The sequence below is a fragment of the Notolepis coatsorum genome (genome assembly GCF_963971535.1).
Source record: "Notolepis coatsorum genome assembly, chromosome: 2".
Classification (NCBI taxonomy): domain Eukaryota; kingdom Metazoa; phylum Chordata; class Actinopteri; order Aulopiformes; family Paralepididae; genus Notolepis; species Notolepis coatsorum.
The window spans coordinates 99904302-99924696 of record NC_140166.1 but is presented as its reverse complement, the minus strand read 5'-3'; the positions used below and the strand labels follow the sequence as shown (position 1 = coordinate 99924696).

Genomic DNA, 20395 nt, shown 5'->3' with positions numbered 1-20395 from the left:
ACAAAGGGTTTTAAAAGTGTATTTATCTTCTCGTATAGTACCAGAGAGAAGCTGAGGAGAATCAACCAGCAACAAAAGCAAAATTTGTTAAAAAAGAAAAAGAAAAAAAATATTATTATCTTTTTAATTTTTTGATGGTATCGATACTTTTTCAAGGTATCGTTTCGAAGTCGAAATTCCAGTATCGTGACAACACTAGTATACCGGTAATATTTTATTTATTTTTTTGTATCAATCCATTTGGGCTGTGGGGGTGCTTAATGTCTGAAGGAGTCGACTGAAGGCTTCTTGTCCTCTGCAAAAGCATGCAATTGGTCCACTGATGGATACATCTTGATATTTGTCTAGTGTGTTCATTAGATGGGTGAAATCCTCTGTCTGTTTTCGTAGGCAGTTAGCCTCTGGTATGCGTGCCATTAGCGTTAGCCACGCTTCTAGCCCTTTAATCGCCAATGACGTGTTAAGACGTCATTCCTCGCCATGTGTAATCTGCCAATGACGTCGTACAGCGTCTTTGAGATCAATATTTCAAAAATCTGTCATGGCAATCATATTTCACCCACGGAGACTTGACGGGTGCTGCAGATCTCCTCTCAACTCTCCAATGGTTCAAGACCGCCATCTGGTGGCCGATCGGCGAATCGCCAAAACCGGAAGTGAGCGGCCGGAAGTGGTGCTCACCCATATTTCGTCCGGCCACTCGCTATCGCTCCCGGGGCTCCATCTCGACACACTGGATAATCGATCGGTTGCCCTAACTCAATAAACAACGTTATTTGGACGTATATAGTATTATACAACCTGGAACTGGACCAACTAGATCGACATCCCATAATAACGATCTTTTTGCTCCAGTAGCATCGGCCAACGCTACGAGGAAGCTGCGGTGAGTTTCAGCGTGTTTGATTATTATCCATATAAACTGCTCTGATCTATATATCGCCCATACTACATAAATGATTTAACGTCGGCCACGGACTTATAAACCCCCCCCCCTCCGGTCACCAGCAGATGATGAGGCATGACGTTTAGGACCTTGTACAATTGACATTTTTTATCTGACGTCAATCGGTATCAAACTACATTTGATGATCTAATATGTATTTATGGCTATAACTCACGTTCAGCAGAATGCGGCAGAAAACGATAAAAACATATTTATACTTTAGACCGTATTTTAGTATGAATCTGTGAATGAAAAAGTAGAACGTTGCTACATCCTAAACGATAGATACTTGACGTTGAATGGGCCATAGTAATGTCAATTTAGCAATACAATTTAAAAAGTTATAGCCCTGCAAAGAAGGGGAACATCTCCATAGACTTACAGTGGTGGCAGAGAGTGGATTAAGATCAGAATAATCCCTGGCAGATAAAGGGCTAGGCCTCTTGTCTTTTGGAAAGAATGATAAAAAAAAAGAAGATTTAAATAATTTTTATTTTATTTTATTATATTCGACTAAGAGGTTGGCCAGTCGACTACGGCTCCTTTCGACCGATTAGTCGACTAATCGACTGATAGGGGTCAGCCCTACACCAAGCCATTTTTCACAACCGACACTGGTTCTGAATTACACATGTTTAAAGTATCAGTCGATGCAGAGTACTGATGCATCAACCTGACTTTTTCAGTCTCTATATGATACCTGGGCTTTGGGTATTGGCTGACAGAGTACCGATCAGATCCATTACTTTTAATCAACAGTATAGACTTGATCTTGACAATAGTTGGTAGCACTAGATGGGACGCCTCTATACTTTCGACAACAAATTTGTGTTTCCGCGTCTCTGATTGGCCACACGCGTTTCTGGTCATGTGACATGTGCACCAATCGTGGGACCGCAAGTTTCTACACTGGTTAAGCTTAGGCGCTTTCGAAGTTGGTTAGAGTTTGTCTTAGAGCAGGGGTTCTCAACCTTTCTGCTGCCAAGGCACCCCTGTGTTCAATAAAATATTCCAGGGCACCCCTACATACGATAAAGACTTCCGGTCCTGTCTTTTTTGCTACAATGATGACAAAAGTGCTTGCTTTCAAAATGTTTATTTAAGAAACCGGGAAACACATTTGTGTGTATATGCAGGCTATATAATGCATTATTAACAGGTGTTTCAGGTCTAAATGGCTTAGTACTGTTGACATTACACTGCTTGTAGTAGTAAATCAAATAGCACATTTCTTTAAATAAAATTACAGAAAATTATCACTAAAGTGCTATCTGTTGCAGCTGCACATAAAAATGGCATATTTGGATAAGTTTGACCATTTCTCAAACTGAAAATGTTTTTTTTTAAATACAGAAAAGGATCACTAACGTGCTATCTGTTGCAGCTGCACTGTTCTCCATAAAAATAGCATATTTGGATAAGTTTGACCATTTCTTAAAAACTGAAAATCATGTATTTTTTTTTAAATACAGAAAAGGATCACCAAGTTACCATTTCTCAAAAAATATAAATACAGAAAATAAGCACTCGTTCACTCAGTGGACATTTCTAGCTCAATGCGAGGTCTGCTGCTGCTGACTAATAATACGGTCAATACGTGGGGAGATCTTTGACAAGGCAAAACACGCATGTCATCCTCAAGGCTCAACTTGGCCCTATATTTTGTTTTCAGAGCTGTCATGGATGAAAAGCCAGCTTCACACAGATATGTGGTGCTGAATGGTATCAACACCTTAACTGCTGCATCATGAGATACTTGGTACTCAGCACCACACTCTGAAACTAGCTCTCCAGGTGGTATCAGATGAGATTTCAATGAGTTCTTCCAAGAGTTTGGATGGAGATGTGTCAGGAAGCTTTGTCTCAATGTTGTCTGTAAAGTTTTTTTTTATCCAGAGTAACTTTGTGATCCTTTTCTGTGTTTTATTAAATAATGATTTTCAGATTTTGAGAAATGGTCAAACTTATCCAAATATGGTATTTTCATGGAAAACAGTGCAGCTGCAACAGATAGCACTTTAGTGATAATTTTCTGTAATCCAAAAAGAATTAAAAAAAAAGGCACCCCTGGCAGCTCTCTGCGGTTCTCAACCCCTGTTGAGAACCGCTGTCTTAGAGCATGGCGATAGAACGCCTGCCCTGATTCCAAACTCTAACCTTAACCAACTGCGAAAGAGTCGCCTAAGCTTAACCAGTGATAAAACTAGGCGTTAGGTAGTTTGCAGGCTGTTAGACCCGGAAATAGGCGCCGAACTTGCCGTCCCACGATTGGCGCACATGTCACATGACCAGAAACGCGCATGGCCAATCGGAGCGCAAAACTCCAACGTGGACACACAAATTTGTTGTCGAAAGTATAGACGCAGATGGGACACTACTTCTAGCAGGTTTTATCCCCGCTAGCGAGAGCTTGGGCTGAAACTAACGATTATTTTGTTAATCTGTCGATTATTCATTAATCTAAACTATTAATTGACCAGAAAAATCAACAATTGATTTTATTTGCAATTGAATATTTCAAAATGTTTTACTACTATCCTCAGGTCACATGGGTAGTTGCCTCTTTGACACCACCTACTGAATACCCAGAGTAGGAAATGAGCCATGAAGTTTACTTATGTCTATAAAAGCTGTGTAGTGTGGATGCCTACTGTACATGAGTAGGGAGAGTACATGCCATTACTGCTTTTTATCTATTGACTCATTATAGCTACGTTATTATCTTCAAATAATATAATACCTGCCCCAGGGTTTCCGTTAGAAAAAATTGTTGCCGGCCTCAGTGTCCGGTAGATTTCAATCTACCGGTCAAATGAGAGAAATTCCGGTCAGAGTTTATTGAGCTTAAAAACAATTGATAGGCAAAAGAATGACATCATCAAGCCATGTAGATTTATAATATTTGTACTTAAAACTAGGCTACTTTTGCGTATAAAGTCATTATATTCCAAATAAAATAAGTCCCGAGACTTGTGCTGCTGCCGACTTTAAATCAAATAGGTGTCTGTGGGCAGTCGCCCGACATTAATAAACAACAGTCTGTTATAATCACATTTTTATGAGCTAACGAATTCCGTTATATTGGACATTTGTATTAATTATATCAAGCGAAGAACTGAGAAATTTGGCAGAGAGAGACGGCAACATTATCGTGGGTTTGCGTGACGACTCAATCTCTCTCTCCACCTCCCAATGACTTATTTGCGAGAGTATGTCGATGCAGAGCAGCAGATTTAGCTGTTATTGGCTCTTTTCTGGGGACCGCACAGCATCGCCCCCCACCCAACATTGAATTGAAAATGGCTGAATTGGAGTACTGCTGGAGTACTGCATTGTGCTGCTGCTGCTCCGGCTCTGCAGCTTTACAAAAGTTCGCACACCCAGCACTAAGCTCTCGCTGACAACGTCGTTGTCATTATTAGAAGCAACGATGAAACAAATGTAATGATTGTTTCGTTCATCGCATAGGCTATTTAATTTTAGCCTATTTTAATACAATTCAAATAATCAAATTGTGCTTAGACTCAGGGAATTATTTTCACCGGACATTAAGACCGGAGAGATTAAATATGTCGGACTTCAACAGATTTTGCCGGTCAAATACCGGTAATTACCGGCGAACGGAAACGCTGACCTGCCCATTCCTATGACATTGTTTATCATTACATTCAATGTATCCATGCCTGTAGCTAAATGCTGAAAAACGGGGAACAAACACACACACACACACACACACACGTAAGTAAGTAAGTAAGTAAGTAAGTAAGTAAGTAAGTAAGTAAGTAAGTAAGTAAGTAAGTAAAGTTTATTTATATAGCACTTTTCACAGAGACAGCTCACAAAGTGCTTTACATACAGCAGAAATTAAATTAAATTAAAATAAAAAGCAAGAAACCATTCAAGAGATAAGATAGAACAAAACACAATGCATCACAGAGAAACAAAACAAAAGATATTCTATACCTGAAGGAGAAGCTCAAACATTACCCAAAGGCCTGTTTAAACAGTAATGTTTTTAGCTGATTTTTAAAAATTTCAACAGACGATACAGCTCTTAGGCCACGAGGAAGGGCATTCCAGAGTCTAGGCGCTACAGACTGAAAGGCTCTGTCACCTTTGGTGATCAGCCTGGTGCGCGGAATGACCAACAGGTCCTGGTAAGCTGTCCTCAGGGTCCTGCTGGGCACATGGTTCCAGCAGGTCAGTTAAATATTCTGGTGCCTGGCCGTGCAGAGCTCTGAAAGTGAGCACCAGGACTTTGAAATTAATTCTAAAATGTATAGGAAGCCAGTGCAAGGAGGCCAGAACTGGAGTAATGTGACACCTTCTGCTTGATCTGGTCAGCAGTCTTGCAGCAGTATTTTGGATGAACTGGAGGCGGTCTATGGATGATTTATTGAGGCAGGTGAGAACCGAATTGCAGTAGTCTAGACGAGAAGAAACGAAGGCATGGATGATCAACTCTAGGTCAGAGTGGGAAACCATCGACCTGAGTTTAGCAATATTCCTGAGATGGAAAAAACAGGTGCGGGTCACCGACTTGATGTGGGTGTCGAGGTGCATGGTCTGATCAAAGTTTACCCCAAGGTTCCTGAGGTTGGGGCTCACATTAGTTTCTAGGGGCCCAAGGCGAGAGAGAAGGAGAATAGAATAGTTTCTTGCCTGTACACGCTACTATTCCCAAATCACATCTATGTCATATGTTTCATCATGAATGCATGAAAGGGGGGGGGGGGGGGGGGGGGTCGTTTCTGATTATTTGTTTGTTAGTAACAGCATTCGTATTGAACACTAAAAATGCTTATCAGCCCGATCGGTATAAAAGCATTGCACGATCAAGCTAAAATTGACGTCAGATAGTCCTTACCTGTGATCGGGAGTATTCCAAAAATAATATTCCAATTGTTTGATCGCCATCTGGAACATCCGATGTCCATTTGGTCCACGGCATAACCCACCACAACATATGGATCGGGGATATTTGATGCGCTTCAGTGGAACCGGGAGAACCGCTCCACTCGCCCTACAAGGAAAAGTGAGACCGGAGAAATTTGGCGTTACACAGGCCAAGATACAAGGTTACAAAGGGTGCTCGATACCGTCGTCTAGCTGGATGTGGCCTGTACGCCTAAATTCTTATCCCAACGCATGTTTGCTTCCGCGTTCGCGTTTTGCGCTCTGATTGGCCACTGACGTTTCTGGTCGTGCCAATCATGTGACGGCAAGTTCTTTCGCCGGTTAAGCTTAGGCACTCTTTCGAAGTTGGTTAAGGTTAGAGTTTGTCTTAGAGCAGGGCGATATCGTGTGACGGCAAGTTCTTTTGCCGGTTAAGCTTAGGCACTCTTTCGAAGTTGGTTAAGGTTAGAGTGTGTATCGTAGGCGTTAGGTAGTTTGCTGCTGGTCGAGGCGGAAATGGGCGCGTCACGCGATTGGGCACACATGTCACATGACCAGAAACGTCAGTGGCCAATCAGATTAGCAGAACGCAAACGCGGAAGCAAACATGCGTTGGGTTAAGAATAGACGCGGCCGGTATTGCACTTTGGCGATCTAAGACTCATTCCCTATGTTAACACCAAGGTCCCTGGATGAATAATGAATACAAATATCGAATAAACGACCAAAACCAGAGAAATCTCTGATCTGGCGCCCCACCGCTGGCGAGCTAACCAGACTTATCTCGGGTTTGGCCTCCATTGAGTTAAAGGTTAAATTTGTCCATTTAAAAATGTTAGGTTTAATGAAGAGCAATGGAAATGTCTCTGTACACATTTTATTTTACATGTATTATTTTCAAAAGCCTCGCTGCCTGCCTTCATTTTGGTCCGTCACTGTCCCATCTGCACACAGTATTAGAACACGAGGTGTACACATCTCGATAGATCTGGAAACTGACCTCACTATATAAAATCATGTACCTCTAGGATAATCACAGCTTCATGAAACTTTAGAACCACAGACTAGATGCCTAGTATTCAGAGGATATAGGCCTATGGTTTTCCTAGGTTTATTGATAAGGGGGGTGTTAGATTCTGATCAATCAGCCAGTATCACGTCTTCGTCTGTTTGGCTTGTGTTATCATTTATCCATCCACTGACCCTGCGTTGTGTTTTTTATCTCTCCGACGTCTTCACCTACTGGCTGATACAATCTTCGTCATCCCCCTTTAATGCAATCCGCATCCATAATAATTCACCACCTTCGTAAGAATTCGACACTTGACAGTGGAATACCTTTTCTCGGAAAAATGTTGTTTATTTCATAAACAAAACCTCATCGGATGGGAACCAATTCGTATTGTCCTTGAAAAGTATTCTAATGATCTCTCCTTTAACCCCGCTCGGGGATCCTCACGGCCTGGTGGTTATTCCAGAAGCCTGTCGTCGTGGCACCTCTCTAGTGCTGCCCTTCCCCCCACCCCCCTATCTGTGAGGAGGAGGGAGCCGTCTCAAAGTCTCTGGTGGTCCCTTTTCTGTGTGGTTCGTTTCTCAGTCGTTCTTATGACTTACACCCGGAAGGAACATACTTTCTATATTCTCGCCATAGCAATGACAGGCCCGCCCCTCTTCTGGTTGTCATGTGACTGCTAATAACCTCTAACACACATTAAAACGTCTGTTTCATTAATGTCAAACCTCTCTCCCTCGCTCCTGTGCCTGCTGCCGTTCTTATCAGCTGTTGATGTTCTGATGGAATGCAAACATTCTGCTCGCTGCTAACAACACTGACTACTGCCTCCTGCCTCTAAACCGCTTCCTCCACCGTTCAAACCGTCACCATGCACAGCCACCTCTCTGACCTGGCACCGTTAGATGCTATCATCTCCCCCCAATCTATACATCACATACATTGAAAAACACAGATTTCTCTCAGGGGGGTTTTGAGCAATTTCCAGGACGGAAGTGCTCTCCATCCAATCGTTGAAAAATAAAATTCTTACAGAAATCTCCATGTCATGACATTTTGATACAAAATAAAAAAATTTATGGTGTTCCTCAAGGTCTTAGTGTCTTAACACTTTCAGTGCCTTTATTGATGATTAACGTTGATTAATGTCCTTGGATGCCAGCATCCACTTCAATGATGGCGTTAAAAACGCATAATTTATGTGTCTAATCTGCCCGTCGCTTATCAATGACTTGTTTGCAGTCAACATTGTCGAAACGGATTGTTTTTTTAATCGGTTCATTTCTGTTTTATAGCATTTCGAAAAGCTATAGTTTTCTCAAATTTCAGGAAAATGGAAAGATTCCGTCATAAACGGCATTTACTGGAATATTCTCGATTACACTAGACACGTTGTCATTTGTTGGCCTATTTATGAATCGTTTTCAAATAAACGCTAGATTATCGATAGTATATGTGTACTTATGCACGCTATAGAAACTAGCTGAGAAATCGATTCTCTTATTTCCTCAACAGCACACACACACACACATACACATACGGGCCACGCTGTTATCTAGGGCTGACCTTCGAATTTTTTTTTGGCAATCGAAGCTTCGGGGTCGAGCTTCGATTTTAATTCGAAGCTTCGAATTAAATTTTTTTTTAATTTTTTTTTATAATTTTTTTTAATTTTTTTATCTTATGTTGTGGGACTTGTACAGCACTTTGGTAAACTTTGTTGTTTTTAAATGTGCTCTATAAATAAAGTGGATTGGATTAATGAATTAAGTAGCCCCTTTCGTGACTGTGACGCAGCCAACACGGCTGTGTGATTTAATTCAAGGTGGATCGCTGTTTCGTTTGAACAACTTCAGATTTCATGGGAACTACCAAATCCCCCAAATCAAGAATGTTTAAGATGAATGAAGTAAGATTTTGATTATTTGAAATATGGCCTGTGTAGACTAAACTATGCACAGAATTATGTCAGTCTACAAGGTCCGGATTCTACATGGTCCGGCAATGTAGACCTTGTAGACTCCACTACAGACCAATTATCAGTGAATGTTCATGCATTTTTAAGAAGGGCTACTTCCACAAAAAAACTAAGAACTCACCGAAACATCTCAGTAGCACCTTATCTAAATGTTCTATTTCATATATGGAGATTCATATTTATTTATGTATTGCATGCATTTCTACATTTTATTTCCTATTTTGTTTATTCATCCCAGTATCTTTCTTTCTTATGTGTGGAATTCTACAAGGCATTTACATTCACATTTACATTTAGTCATTTAGCTGACGCTTTTATCCAAAGCGACTTACAAGTTCTGTACAACAGGTCATCAGGAAGGATACAACTCTATCAGCTGAGTAACAATATTCATCAAAGTGTTGCGTGTTACAGTGTAGGTTAGTTTATTAGGACATGTGCATGACAGTAAGGTTAGTTAGGGTTAGATTTTTTTTTAAATTTTATTTCAGATAATGGTTGAAGAAGTGCGTCTTTAGTCGACGGCGAAAGATTGGACGGGATTCGGCTGTCCTAACTGGGGTGGGTAGTTCATTCCACCATTGTGGGGCAAGGACTGAGAATAGGCGTGTAGGTGGTGTATATGTGTTTGAGGATGATATCCTTCAAACAGGCAATAGTGATGATATAATTTGGGCAGTGCTGAGCTGGGTTCCTTTCCTCCAGTGTATTTGTTCCCCGGCCCCACCCAATGGCCCATGCACGCACACGCACACACACACACACACACCGAAGTAAAAAAAATCAAAAAAATGAATTGGTTTCTTTTTAACATCGATTTTCTTTTAATGTTCGAAGCTTGTGCCATCGAACGAAGCTTCGAAGTATTTAAGACAGCCCTACTGTTATCTCAGTGAAAACAGCTCTGATTATCCTAAAACTGGTAACATAGACTCCTTACCTTAGATCAGATGTTCTCCAAAAAGATTATTCCAATTCCTGATCGCCATTCCAAATATCGATCGCATTTATTGATTGATTATTGGCTGCTGTAAATATATATTCCAGGCTGCTTTCCGTCTCGCAATCACTTCCCTCTTCATCAGACGGCTCGCCAGCATAGTGGAGCGAGGAGGCTCAACGGGAGACTCGGTTGATGAAATATGAATTCAGATTGCTAATAAAAATAAAAAACGACAATTAGCATCGTCTGCTCTCAACGGGGGGCATGAAATAACGATATATAGCGTCGTCGGCATTGAAAGTGTTAATGTGATATTCTGGAGGGATCTTTGACCACGTTTATCAATTCTTTAGTGGTAAATTTCTTTTTACATTTTGCACCCAATCTGCGTAACAAATGGTATGAACCTAAATTAACTAAATTTGTAACTCACAAGACATAATTGAGCATGGGAATGGCCATCATATACTTCCATCATAATGTTCAAAGTCCTTATACACTCTAAACTTGAACATGTGAATAGGCACCTTACCAAAACACAATGTCCATTACAAGTTTATTAGGGGTGTAGCGGTACGTGTATTCGTCCCGCGACTTCACGGTACGGACGTCACGTTTCGGTACATCCAGTCATATGACGAATACGTCTCATACGGCACTAGGTGAAACTAGGGTTGCACATTTTACAAATGTATGCTGAATATCTTTACTTTACTTTACACTGGCTTACTATCGGTCTTAACACAGGTCATTCATTTAACGTTGAATATCAAGCTTGTATTGCCACATTTAGATGATGAATACAACGTTGACGATTGTTGAGGCATGATGACAAGCCGACAGAACAAATTAACACGCACTCTGCACTGGGCTGTTTCTCCCCTCCTCCCCTCCCCCTTACTTTTTTCTTTTTGAAGACTATGGTTACAATGGTTCAACAACGTTCTAAAAAGCTTGCTTTCCGTCTACAAATCATTCTGGATTGGGTTCTTTTAAGTTCCTGAACCGACTGAACTCTGTTTTTTTTCTCCCTCTTCTTTACAGAAAGAGAGGCTGGGAAGCCAAAGTACGATCAGGACCGAGCGGACAGGCCGGAGGGGGGCAGCGAGGGCTACACCCCGGCGCCGCTGGTCCCTGTGGCAACCACTTCACAATTCCCCGTGCCAACGCTGAGCAGCACCATCACGGTCATCGCGCCCACACATCACCACGGCAACAACAGCAACAACGCCACCACGGAGAGCTGGTCCGACTTCCGCCCCGACCACCCCATGGACCACGGCGGCCCCTTCGGCCGCGGCCCGCCCCCTCACCAGAGGAAGCGCTGCCGCGACTACGATGGTAAACTGTAGTTTTTAACCCTGGGATTCATGCTTCCCTGGTCAAGCCAGTCTACAAACTGCTTTGTATGATGTTAAGAGTGTATTGAATCAACTATAGTCAGAATTAATCCCTCAAGCCCCGCCCCCTCTTTTCCTTGATCCTCCAATCACAACTGTTGTGATTGGAGGATTAAGAAAAGAGGGCTAGGCTTGAAAGAAGTCAATTCAGTAATGCCGTCCCGTAGCCAGGGTTTAGCCGTGCTGTAGCTTTGTCTCCACTAGCCAGGGTTTAGCCGTGGAGTGAGTGTCTCCATTGTCTTTAGAACCTGGCTGGACCCTGGCTGAGACAGACGCCTTTCAAAACCTGCCCAGACCCTAGCTGGGACTGTTGTATCATCATGGTTTAGCTTGTGTACCACAGTTGGTGCCGGTGTATATTTTGAAAGGTTCCCAAAAAGAGTATAAGAAACGCAATGGAGACACAAACCCAAGCATACCATACCATGCTAGCAGGGAACAAACTTAACTTTTTGACTTACCAGCCACTTGGCTGGTAGATTTTTAAAAGTACCAGCCGGGCAGATTTTTTACTAGCCAAAAATTATAAATAGCTTTTTAGTATATCGCCATGTGTTATTATTACATATAATACTCTCATATGCTATTTTCAATTAATATCATAAACAACATAAGGAATATTAGCATAATTTTGAGTGGACTTAAGGAATGAGTCAGCCTTAATAGTTTTAAATGCAAATAATTTATTGAAACATAGAAGTGGGGTCGGGACACACACACTGTGTTTCAACTCACCACCCCCGCATCATATTGTAGTCTGTCTTCAAACTTCCACTCCTCTCAAACATTTTTATATTTGAATATCAACATTATCTGTCCATCCTCAGTTTACTATAATATACTCCTGTCCTGAGTCCTGACTAGTGACTCCGTCGTCTTTCCAAACGCACGCACACACACACAGGGAAGGGGAGAGTGCCCCCCCCCCCCCATTTCCCTTTCCTCAGTGCTGTTTACTGTGGCTATGCCTCGTCTGATCATCAAGATTAGCTTGTTAGCTGACGTTAACATTGTAGTGATTGGTACATAAACGTTAATTTCGGGCGATGTGGGCATAAAGGAATGGCGACGGTGCAAAGCATGTAGCTGCATTGGACTCGTTGTGAGAAGAAAAAAAACATCACAGACTTATTTCGCGCCTGTAGGCGCACTGCTGTGTTAACGCTGCTCTGTTTACAACGCTGCTCTGTTTTCAAGAAACGACACTGAGTGGGCGGATATCATATGACTCGCGGAGTTGCTAGAGGGTTTTCAAAATAAGAGTATCATATTAACCTGAACGTTGCTAGCTGCCGGAGCCCAGATATTATGACTGGATCTGCGCTTGGGGCGGCAATGAGACCCGCACAGGATTTTCAAAATAAGAGTATCGATATGAATTACACGCCAGCTGGCGGGCAGACTATTATTTTTAGACGCCAGACGGTAAATCTACACGCATTTGGCGATGGGCGCCCAGTTATTTTGTTCCCTGCATGCTAGACCATGGCTAGCTCCAGCCATGCTGAACATAGCTAATGAAGACACAAACCCAACCATACCATACCATGCTAGACCATGGCTAGCCCCAGCCAGGCTGAACATAGCTAAGGGAGACGCAAACCCAACCATACCATGCTAGACCATGGCTAACCCCTGCCAGGCTGAACATAGCTAATGAAGACACAAACCCAACCATACCATACCATGCTAGACCGTGGCTAGCCCCAGCCAGGCTGAACATAGCTAATGAAGACACAAACCCAACCATACCATGCTACACCATGGCTAGCTCCAGCCAGGCTGGACATGGCTAATGGAGACCAGTGTGTTTAATGCTTATCCTCTCTCCTGTCTTCCAGAGAAGGGCTTCTGCATGCGAGGGGACATGTGTCCCTTTGACCACGGCAGCGACCCGGTGGTGGTGGAGGACGTTAATTTACCCAGCATGCTGCCCTTCCAACCCCCACCCATCCCGGGCGTGGACCCACCCCCGCCGCCGGGCATCCCGCCCCCGCCTCCGCTCATAACCCCACCTCCCATCAACATGCGCCCCCCCGTCCCCCCACCCATCACCCTGCCACCCAGCCTCCCACCCGTTGCAGGTAAGAACATCCATTCCTTCATTCAGAAGAGCTTTGAATTTGAATGAAATCTTTATTTTGAACATGTTAAAAATGTAAATGCATAAGAAAAAAACCTAAATGGTCTGAATATACCATAATATAATTCTTCTATATACTATATACGTACTTATACACCTGCATATAACTATATAGTAGTATAATAGCATCTACACTAATGCTGTATATACCGTATATATATTTCTTTTTCTCACCGTATATCTATATCCACATCTGTATACCTGCATATAATCCTTTTTACATATCTGTAGATACTATATCTATTTCTGTACATATCCCTGTACCTGTACTTTGTATATTACTATTTTTACATGTGCACTCTGGTTGGATGCCACACTTCTCTTCATTGTACTGTACTTGTGCTGCATGATGACGATACATCTGAATCTAACCCTTTCTGATCTGCTTCTTCCTCGCCAGGCCCCCCTCCTCCTCTTCCTCCCCTGCAGCCCTCGGGCATGGACGCTCCTCCCAACTCCATCACCAGCTCTGTGCCCACGATCGTAACTTCTGGGATCCGCTCCTCCCTCCCCCCACCCTCCGCTCCACTCTTCCCCTCCGGTAAGACTGATGGTGTGTGTGTGTGAGAGTGTATGTATTGACCTGCAGTAGGGATGCTATTAGATTTAGTCGATTAATGCCTGTTAAGGATTTGGTCGATCACTTGGTATTTGATCAATCTAACGTTGGTATCAAATTAAAGTTATTAATTATGAACGTTGTCATCTTGAATTATATCAATGCAAGGAAATATTTTAGTATGTGGTGACGATGAGACATCTTACCAACCAGAGGGTGAAATTGAACGGTGCTATAGATGACATTCATCCACTAGGTGTCGCACTTGATCACCAGCATGTCATTTATCCAATCGGGTGCATTCCACGTGGGGAAATGGGAAGTAAGGAGGGGATACATGCGATCAATAATGTTGGGGGGGAAAGCAATACTTTTATTCTGCACCTTTTAAAAGCTCCTTGGGTGTATTGTTTAAAAATAATTATTACTCTACATACAAATGTTATCTATAGCACCTTTAATTTTCTTTAGGAGACAGAGTGGTAATAGTTTAATATTTGACATTCTTCTCGTATTGATTACGTCAATATCTTTGTCTCTTGGTTTTAACGAGAGCTTCCCAAAGCATTTTTTTTTAAATGTTCTACAACAAGAAATACGACATGTTTTTTATTAAAAAAAATATTAACATAAAAAAATAACGATTAATCAATTTAATTGATTGTTAACCTCTTCCACCCGTGCGGTCCGGTACAACATCACGTCATAAATCATTCTCTCTAGACTGTCTGACATACAGGTAATTATCGTTTCTTTTTTCAAACATATTCAAGAGTAAACATCCTAACCATGTCACAACAGCAGTCATATTGTATATTTTCATCAATACGTTTGTTTACCAATAGGTTAAAATGTTATTAGTGAGATTTTAGTTAACACTTTCGCGGCCACTGGGATGAGTCTAATTAATCTCAAGAGGGCCGGGATATGTAAACAGACGTGGGGCTGTTTGTAGAGCTAAATCTATACTTTATAGTATTGCTATCTGTCCATTCTCATTGTGAATTGAGACCATAAACCGTCCCTTCAAAATGGCTTAAAGAAAAAATAATTATATGTTCTCATTTTATAGCACCGTGAATATAAGCATTATACCGGATTTGGTCTAGTATATTTCCTGGAAGCCGAGATAATGGGCTAATAGCTAATAACGTTAAATCCAATGGCATTTCAAGTTATACAAACGCTCCAGTTAAAACTCAAACTGCATATGATCGGCACGATCCTCACGCATGTATGCATGAAAGGGGAGGGGCGGGGGACGTCGTTTCTGATTATTGATTAGCAATAACCGTGTTAGCCTCATAGGCCGAACGCCTGGATGGCTATCAAAACAAGGCCCGATCGGGATGTACTTTACGTGAAAAAGATCTTACCGTGGTCCGGTGGGATCCCCCGAGCATTTCCCCGTTATCGATCGCCATCTGGTAGATCGATATGTCCATTGGCTGATGATACATCCCCTTATTGCATGGTGAAATCTGCGATGCAAAACGTAATCCAAGCTACAGGCTGCAGATCCAGAATCGAGCTAACATAAAACTCCATTGAAAGTAAAAAAAAAAGAGTCCACCGTTCGGCCACAGGGAACACTGCATTATCGCGATAGCTCCCCTAAGAGGATCTGGCCGGTATTGCACCTCGAATTCAAAGAGTAGGGTATATCTGCAGTGCCGCTCGGCGACCTTGAATAGGTTATTAAAATGGAATAAAAGCAATAACAACTTGCCACGGATTTATCCGTGCTTCTGTCCACAACGGGTGGAATCGAAACACGGATATATACGTTGTTCGTCCCCAATGTGTTAAAATGTATTGTTTTGATCGCGGATGTCGGCCATTTTGAATTAGCGGCCGCCGCTGAATGATGACGATTGTAGTCATTTTGAGAAGAGGACATCCAGAGCTCTCAAGCAAATTACTTGTGTATGATTTTTTTTATTTATCTCATTACTCTGGATCAGGCCACGTGAGCGGATCGGCGCGGCCGAGAAATCCGCTCTTCACTCTTTAAAGCTTGGTCCGCTCCGCTAATCGCTCATGTTGACCCCGCCCCCAAGTCGCTCTCCGCTCGCTCCCCGCTCACCTTGAATCGAGTGCTCCCCGCTCCCCGCGCCAGATCGCTCGGCAGATATATATATTTTTTGGAGCATGGTGTAAATTAGCTCAAACTACAACAGTCTACACCCCCTGGGCCCCTTAACAATTGTTTGTATTGAGCCGCATTGTAATTGTACCCATTCTGCAATGTTAAATAACGTTGTTTATCCATTCACTAGCTCTATTAAGCGATGATAGGCTAGCCGAGCCACAATGCTATGGTCGCTGCCATTAACGTTAGCATGTAAGCTAACGACAACAACAATGGCGTCGATACTTTTTCTAACAGGAGTGAGTGACAAAGCCTGAACAGGATATCACAGGTTCACCCTTCTCATTGGTTGAAAATGGCCTTCATGTTTGTACATCGCCATCTGTTGCTTTGGCATTGTACTGCATGTATATATTACATTAACAGTGTTAAACCACTGTGAGCGGCCTGGAGTGGATTGGAGCGGAGGAGAACTCTCGCTCCGGACGTCGCGCCGACTCATTTTAAAACCCACTCCTCGCTCACGTCAAATCCGTGCCCCGCGCCGCTCACGCACCGCGCCGCTCACATGGCCTGCTCTGGATTATATACCACAAAACTGAACGTTATTGGCATATATTGGAGCGTTAGTTTGTCTCCCCTATTGTGAACATTTAGCAACCATCCGATTTGAAATCAGTTTAAAAATGGCGGAGCTGTCACAAGAATAAAAAACCTACTGTACATACAGTAGATTTCTTTCTCTGTTCTTCATGCACGCCTGGTGATACTAAATCCAAATTAAACTCTGCCATTGGAAAGAGTAGATTAGGCCCGATCCATAGCTGTGCAAGTTGGCTATAATAAGGTAATTTATAGGCCTGATATTCTTTTTTTGTTTTGATCAACTTTTTCTCCCCATTTTTCTATTTTTCTCCCGTCCCCAATTTCGTATTGTCCAATTCTACCCTCCCCTGTCTCAAACGCTGTTAGACCATGCCTCCCACAAGCTGGCTGCAATGTGGACAAAGCCTTGCATCACGTGTCCAGGGAACAAAATAAGTACCCGCCAACCGCCAATGGCGGGCAGATTTAAGGTTTGGAGAGTAAAAATGAGAGGTCTGCCCGCCACCTGGCGTGTAGTTCATATCGATAGTCTTATTTTGAAAATCCTGTGCGGGTCTCATTTCCGCCCCAAGCGCAGCTCCAGTCATAATATCTATGGCTCCGTCAGCTAGCAAAGTTCGGTTCATACGATACTTTTATTTTGAAAAAACTTGTGGCAACTCAGCGAGTCATATCCGCCCAGTCCGTGCTTCTGCTTGCATTAAAGCCGAGCGGGGCTACAGAGCAGCCTACACGACCCGAAATAAGTCCGTGGTGTTTTTTTTCTTCTCACAACGGGTCAAATGCATCTAACATGCTTTGCACCGTCGCCATTCCTTTATGCCCACATCGCCCGAAATGAACGTTACATTAGCATAAGCTAACAAGCTAATCCTGATCAGAGGCAGAGCCAGTGAACAGCAGACAGTGTGGACTGAGGAAAGGGAAATGGGGGGGGGGGGGGGGGCACTCTCCTTTTCTCTGTGTGTGTGCGCGTTTGGAAAGACGATGAAGTCACTAGTCAGGACAGGAGTATATTATAGTAAACTGAGGATTACTGAGGATGGACAGATAATGTTGATATTCAAATATAAAAAAGTTTCGAGAGGAGTGGATGTTTGAAGACAGACTAGACTACAATATGATGCAGGGGTGGTGAGTTGAAAGTGTGTGTGATTGATTGATTGAAAAGTTTATTAACAGATTGCAGAATGGGTACAGTACAGCTCAATACATACAATTGTTAAGGGGATGCAGACCAGAGAAAGACTTTCGTCTTGTTTACATCAGGGTCCCCCATTTTCAATTCATCATAACATATATGATGTGTCCCGACCCCACTTCTATGTTTCAATAAATTATTTGTAGGGATGCTCGATATTGGCTTTTTTACCGATACCGATATTCCGATATTGTCCAACTCTTAATTTCCGATACCGATATCAACCGATATCAACCGATACCGATATATGCAGGGTTTCCCACCCCAAAAAACGGAATAATTTCAGGTAACTAATCATTTCACTGGTTATATATATAACAAATATTGTTATTGTTTTTTTCTTTTTTTAAACCGATACCGATATTTTCCGATATCACATTTTACTGCCGATGTCGGCCGATAATATCGGACATCCCTAATTATTTGCATTTAAAACTATTAACGCTGACTCATTCCTTCAGTCCACTCAAAATTATGCTAATATTCATTATGTTGTTTATGATATTAATTGAAAATAGCATATGAGAGTATTATATAGTAATAATAACACGTGGCGATATACTAAAAGCTATTTATAATTTTTGGCTGGTAAAAAATCTGCCTGGCTGGTAGTTTTTAAAATCTACCAGCCAAATGGCTGGTAAGTCAAAAAGTTAATTTTGTTCCCTGCACGTGTCCCCTCCGGTACTCGAGGAGGCAGCCGTCGCATCTTTTCACCTGCACAGCGATCTCAGCGGCGAGGGTCTGCGTGGGAGGGACACGTCGCCCTCGTCGCTTCCTGATTCTACTGCGCAGGCGCACCAACCGACCTGTAGGAGTCGCTGTCCACAACGTCCGATCCCCACCCACCAGCTTCCCACCCCCTAATACTGCCAATTGTATTAGTATGAACGACCAGCCAAGCTGGTAGCAACGCCGAGAGCTGGGCTCGAACCCAGCATCTCCTGCGTTGGTGGCGAGCGCCTTGCTCACTGCGCCACCTAGCCGCTATAGGCCTGATATTCTATATTCTATAATAATTAAGGCCGTCAGTTTATCGCGTTAATTAGATTAATTAATTACATATATATTTTTTTTATATCATTCATTCCATAAGAACGTAGCATACACATTTACAGATTTTTTTAACACTTTAATCGCAGATGACGTGTTTAGACGTCATTCCTAGCCATGCTCATTCTGCCGAAGACGCCGTAACTCGTCTTTGATGTCTATTTCAAAAATCTGTGATCGAAATCATATTTCTCCTCCGGGGTCCTGAGATATACTGCTGATCTCCACTCAACTCTCTAGCGGTTCAAGAGCGCCATCTGGTGGCCGATCGGCAGATCGCCAACAGGAAGTGACTCGTCAAACAGGAAGTGCTCATCCATAAATCGTCCGGGCACTCGCGATCATTAGCAGGACTCTATCTCAACACACTGGATAATCAATCGCTCGCCCTAACTCAATAAACGTTATTTGGACGTATATAGTATTATACAACCTGGAAATGGTTCATCAGGATCAACATCCCATAATCGAAAACTGTCTACTCCACGCTGATCGTCCAACGGCGCGAGGAAGATACGGTGAGTTTCAACGTTATTTTCGAACGTATTCTATACTAACTGATCTGATGATCATATGACCCACACTAGATGAATGGTATAACGTTGCCCACGGAATTATAAACGCCCCCTCGCCCATCCGGTCAATATCAGATGATACGTAGTAACTTCTAGAAGTACCTCCAGTTGAAATTTTTCATATGGCACCGATCGCTACCAAACTGTATTTGATCATCAATATAATGCATTTGGGGCTATAAATCAAGTTCTGAAGAAAGCTGCAGAAAACGATAAAAACATACTTATACTTTAGACCATATTTTAGTATGAATATGTGAATGAAAAAGTATATCGTTGCTACACCCTGAACAATGGATATAGGACATTGAATGGGCCATAATAATGTCAATTTAGCAATAGAATTTAAAAAGTTATAGCCCTGCAAAGAAGGGGAACTTCTCCATAGACAAATAGAGCTGGCTAGGGATGGTAAATTATGAATTTAACCATGGCGATCAAAGTGTTAATATGGTCCATTTCCATGATTTGATTTTTATTTAGTACATACAATTTATACAATAGTATAAAAACAAGGGGTACAAGTAGGCCTGCCGCGATAAGCAATAAATCGATTAATTGCCGCGATAATTAAAATGAATGCAATGATTTTGACGGGCGCGATTAATTGCTATTTGCGCGTTTGTTTTAATGAGGCGGACCCAGTGCCCCTTGTCAGTCACTGTCCGTGTTGGGAGGCGGGCCGCTGGCTTTACTACAGAGCACAGCACAGGAGCTCCGTGGGGCTAACGTTACCCCTCATTGTGTCTATTCTACTAGCATTAACGTTACTCATACAAACAATCAATAGCGAGTTATATTGATCACGCTATGTACGATAGCCATGCTAAAACGCTAGCACAACATTAGCACCTAACCTAACAACAAGCCTTAACAAGTCGGCGATCTTTTTGCGGGACTAAACTCTCCGCTCGGTGGCAAATTGTGTTGATGTCGGTTTTGTTTAATCAATAAATGAGGCAGAATACACAGTGACTGTATCCTTTGTTTA

General features: G+C 42.4%; 1 protein-coding gene across 10 annotated transcripts in view; it reads left to right on the top strand.

The window, feature by feature from the left end:
• Positions 1-20395, top strand: part of rbm26 (RNA binding motif protein 26) — a 146434-nt gene that overhangs the window by 15869 nt on the left and 110170 nt on the right. For all 10 annotated transcript variants that reach the window (XM_084338260.1, XM_084338259.1, XM_084338258.1 and 7 more), the window contains exons 6-8: positions 10820-11116; positions 13017-13259; positions 13719-13859. In XM_084338260.1, coding sequence (XP_084194386.1) covers positions 10820-11116; positions 13017-13259; positions 13719-13859 — 681 coding nt within the window. The remainder of the gene's footprint in view (positions 1-10819; positions 11117-13016; positions 13260-13718; positions 13860-20395) is intronic.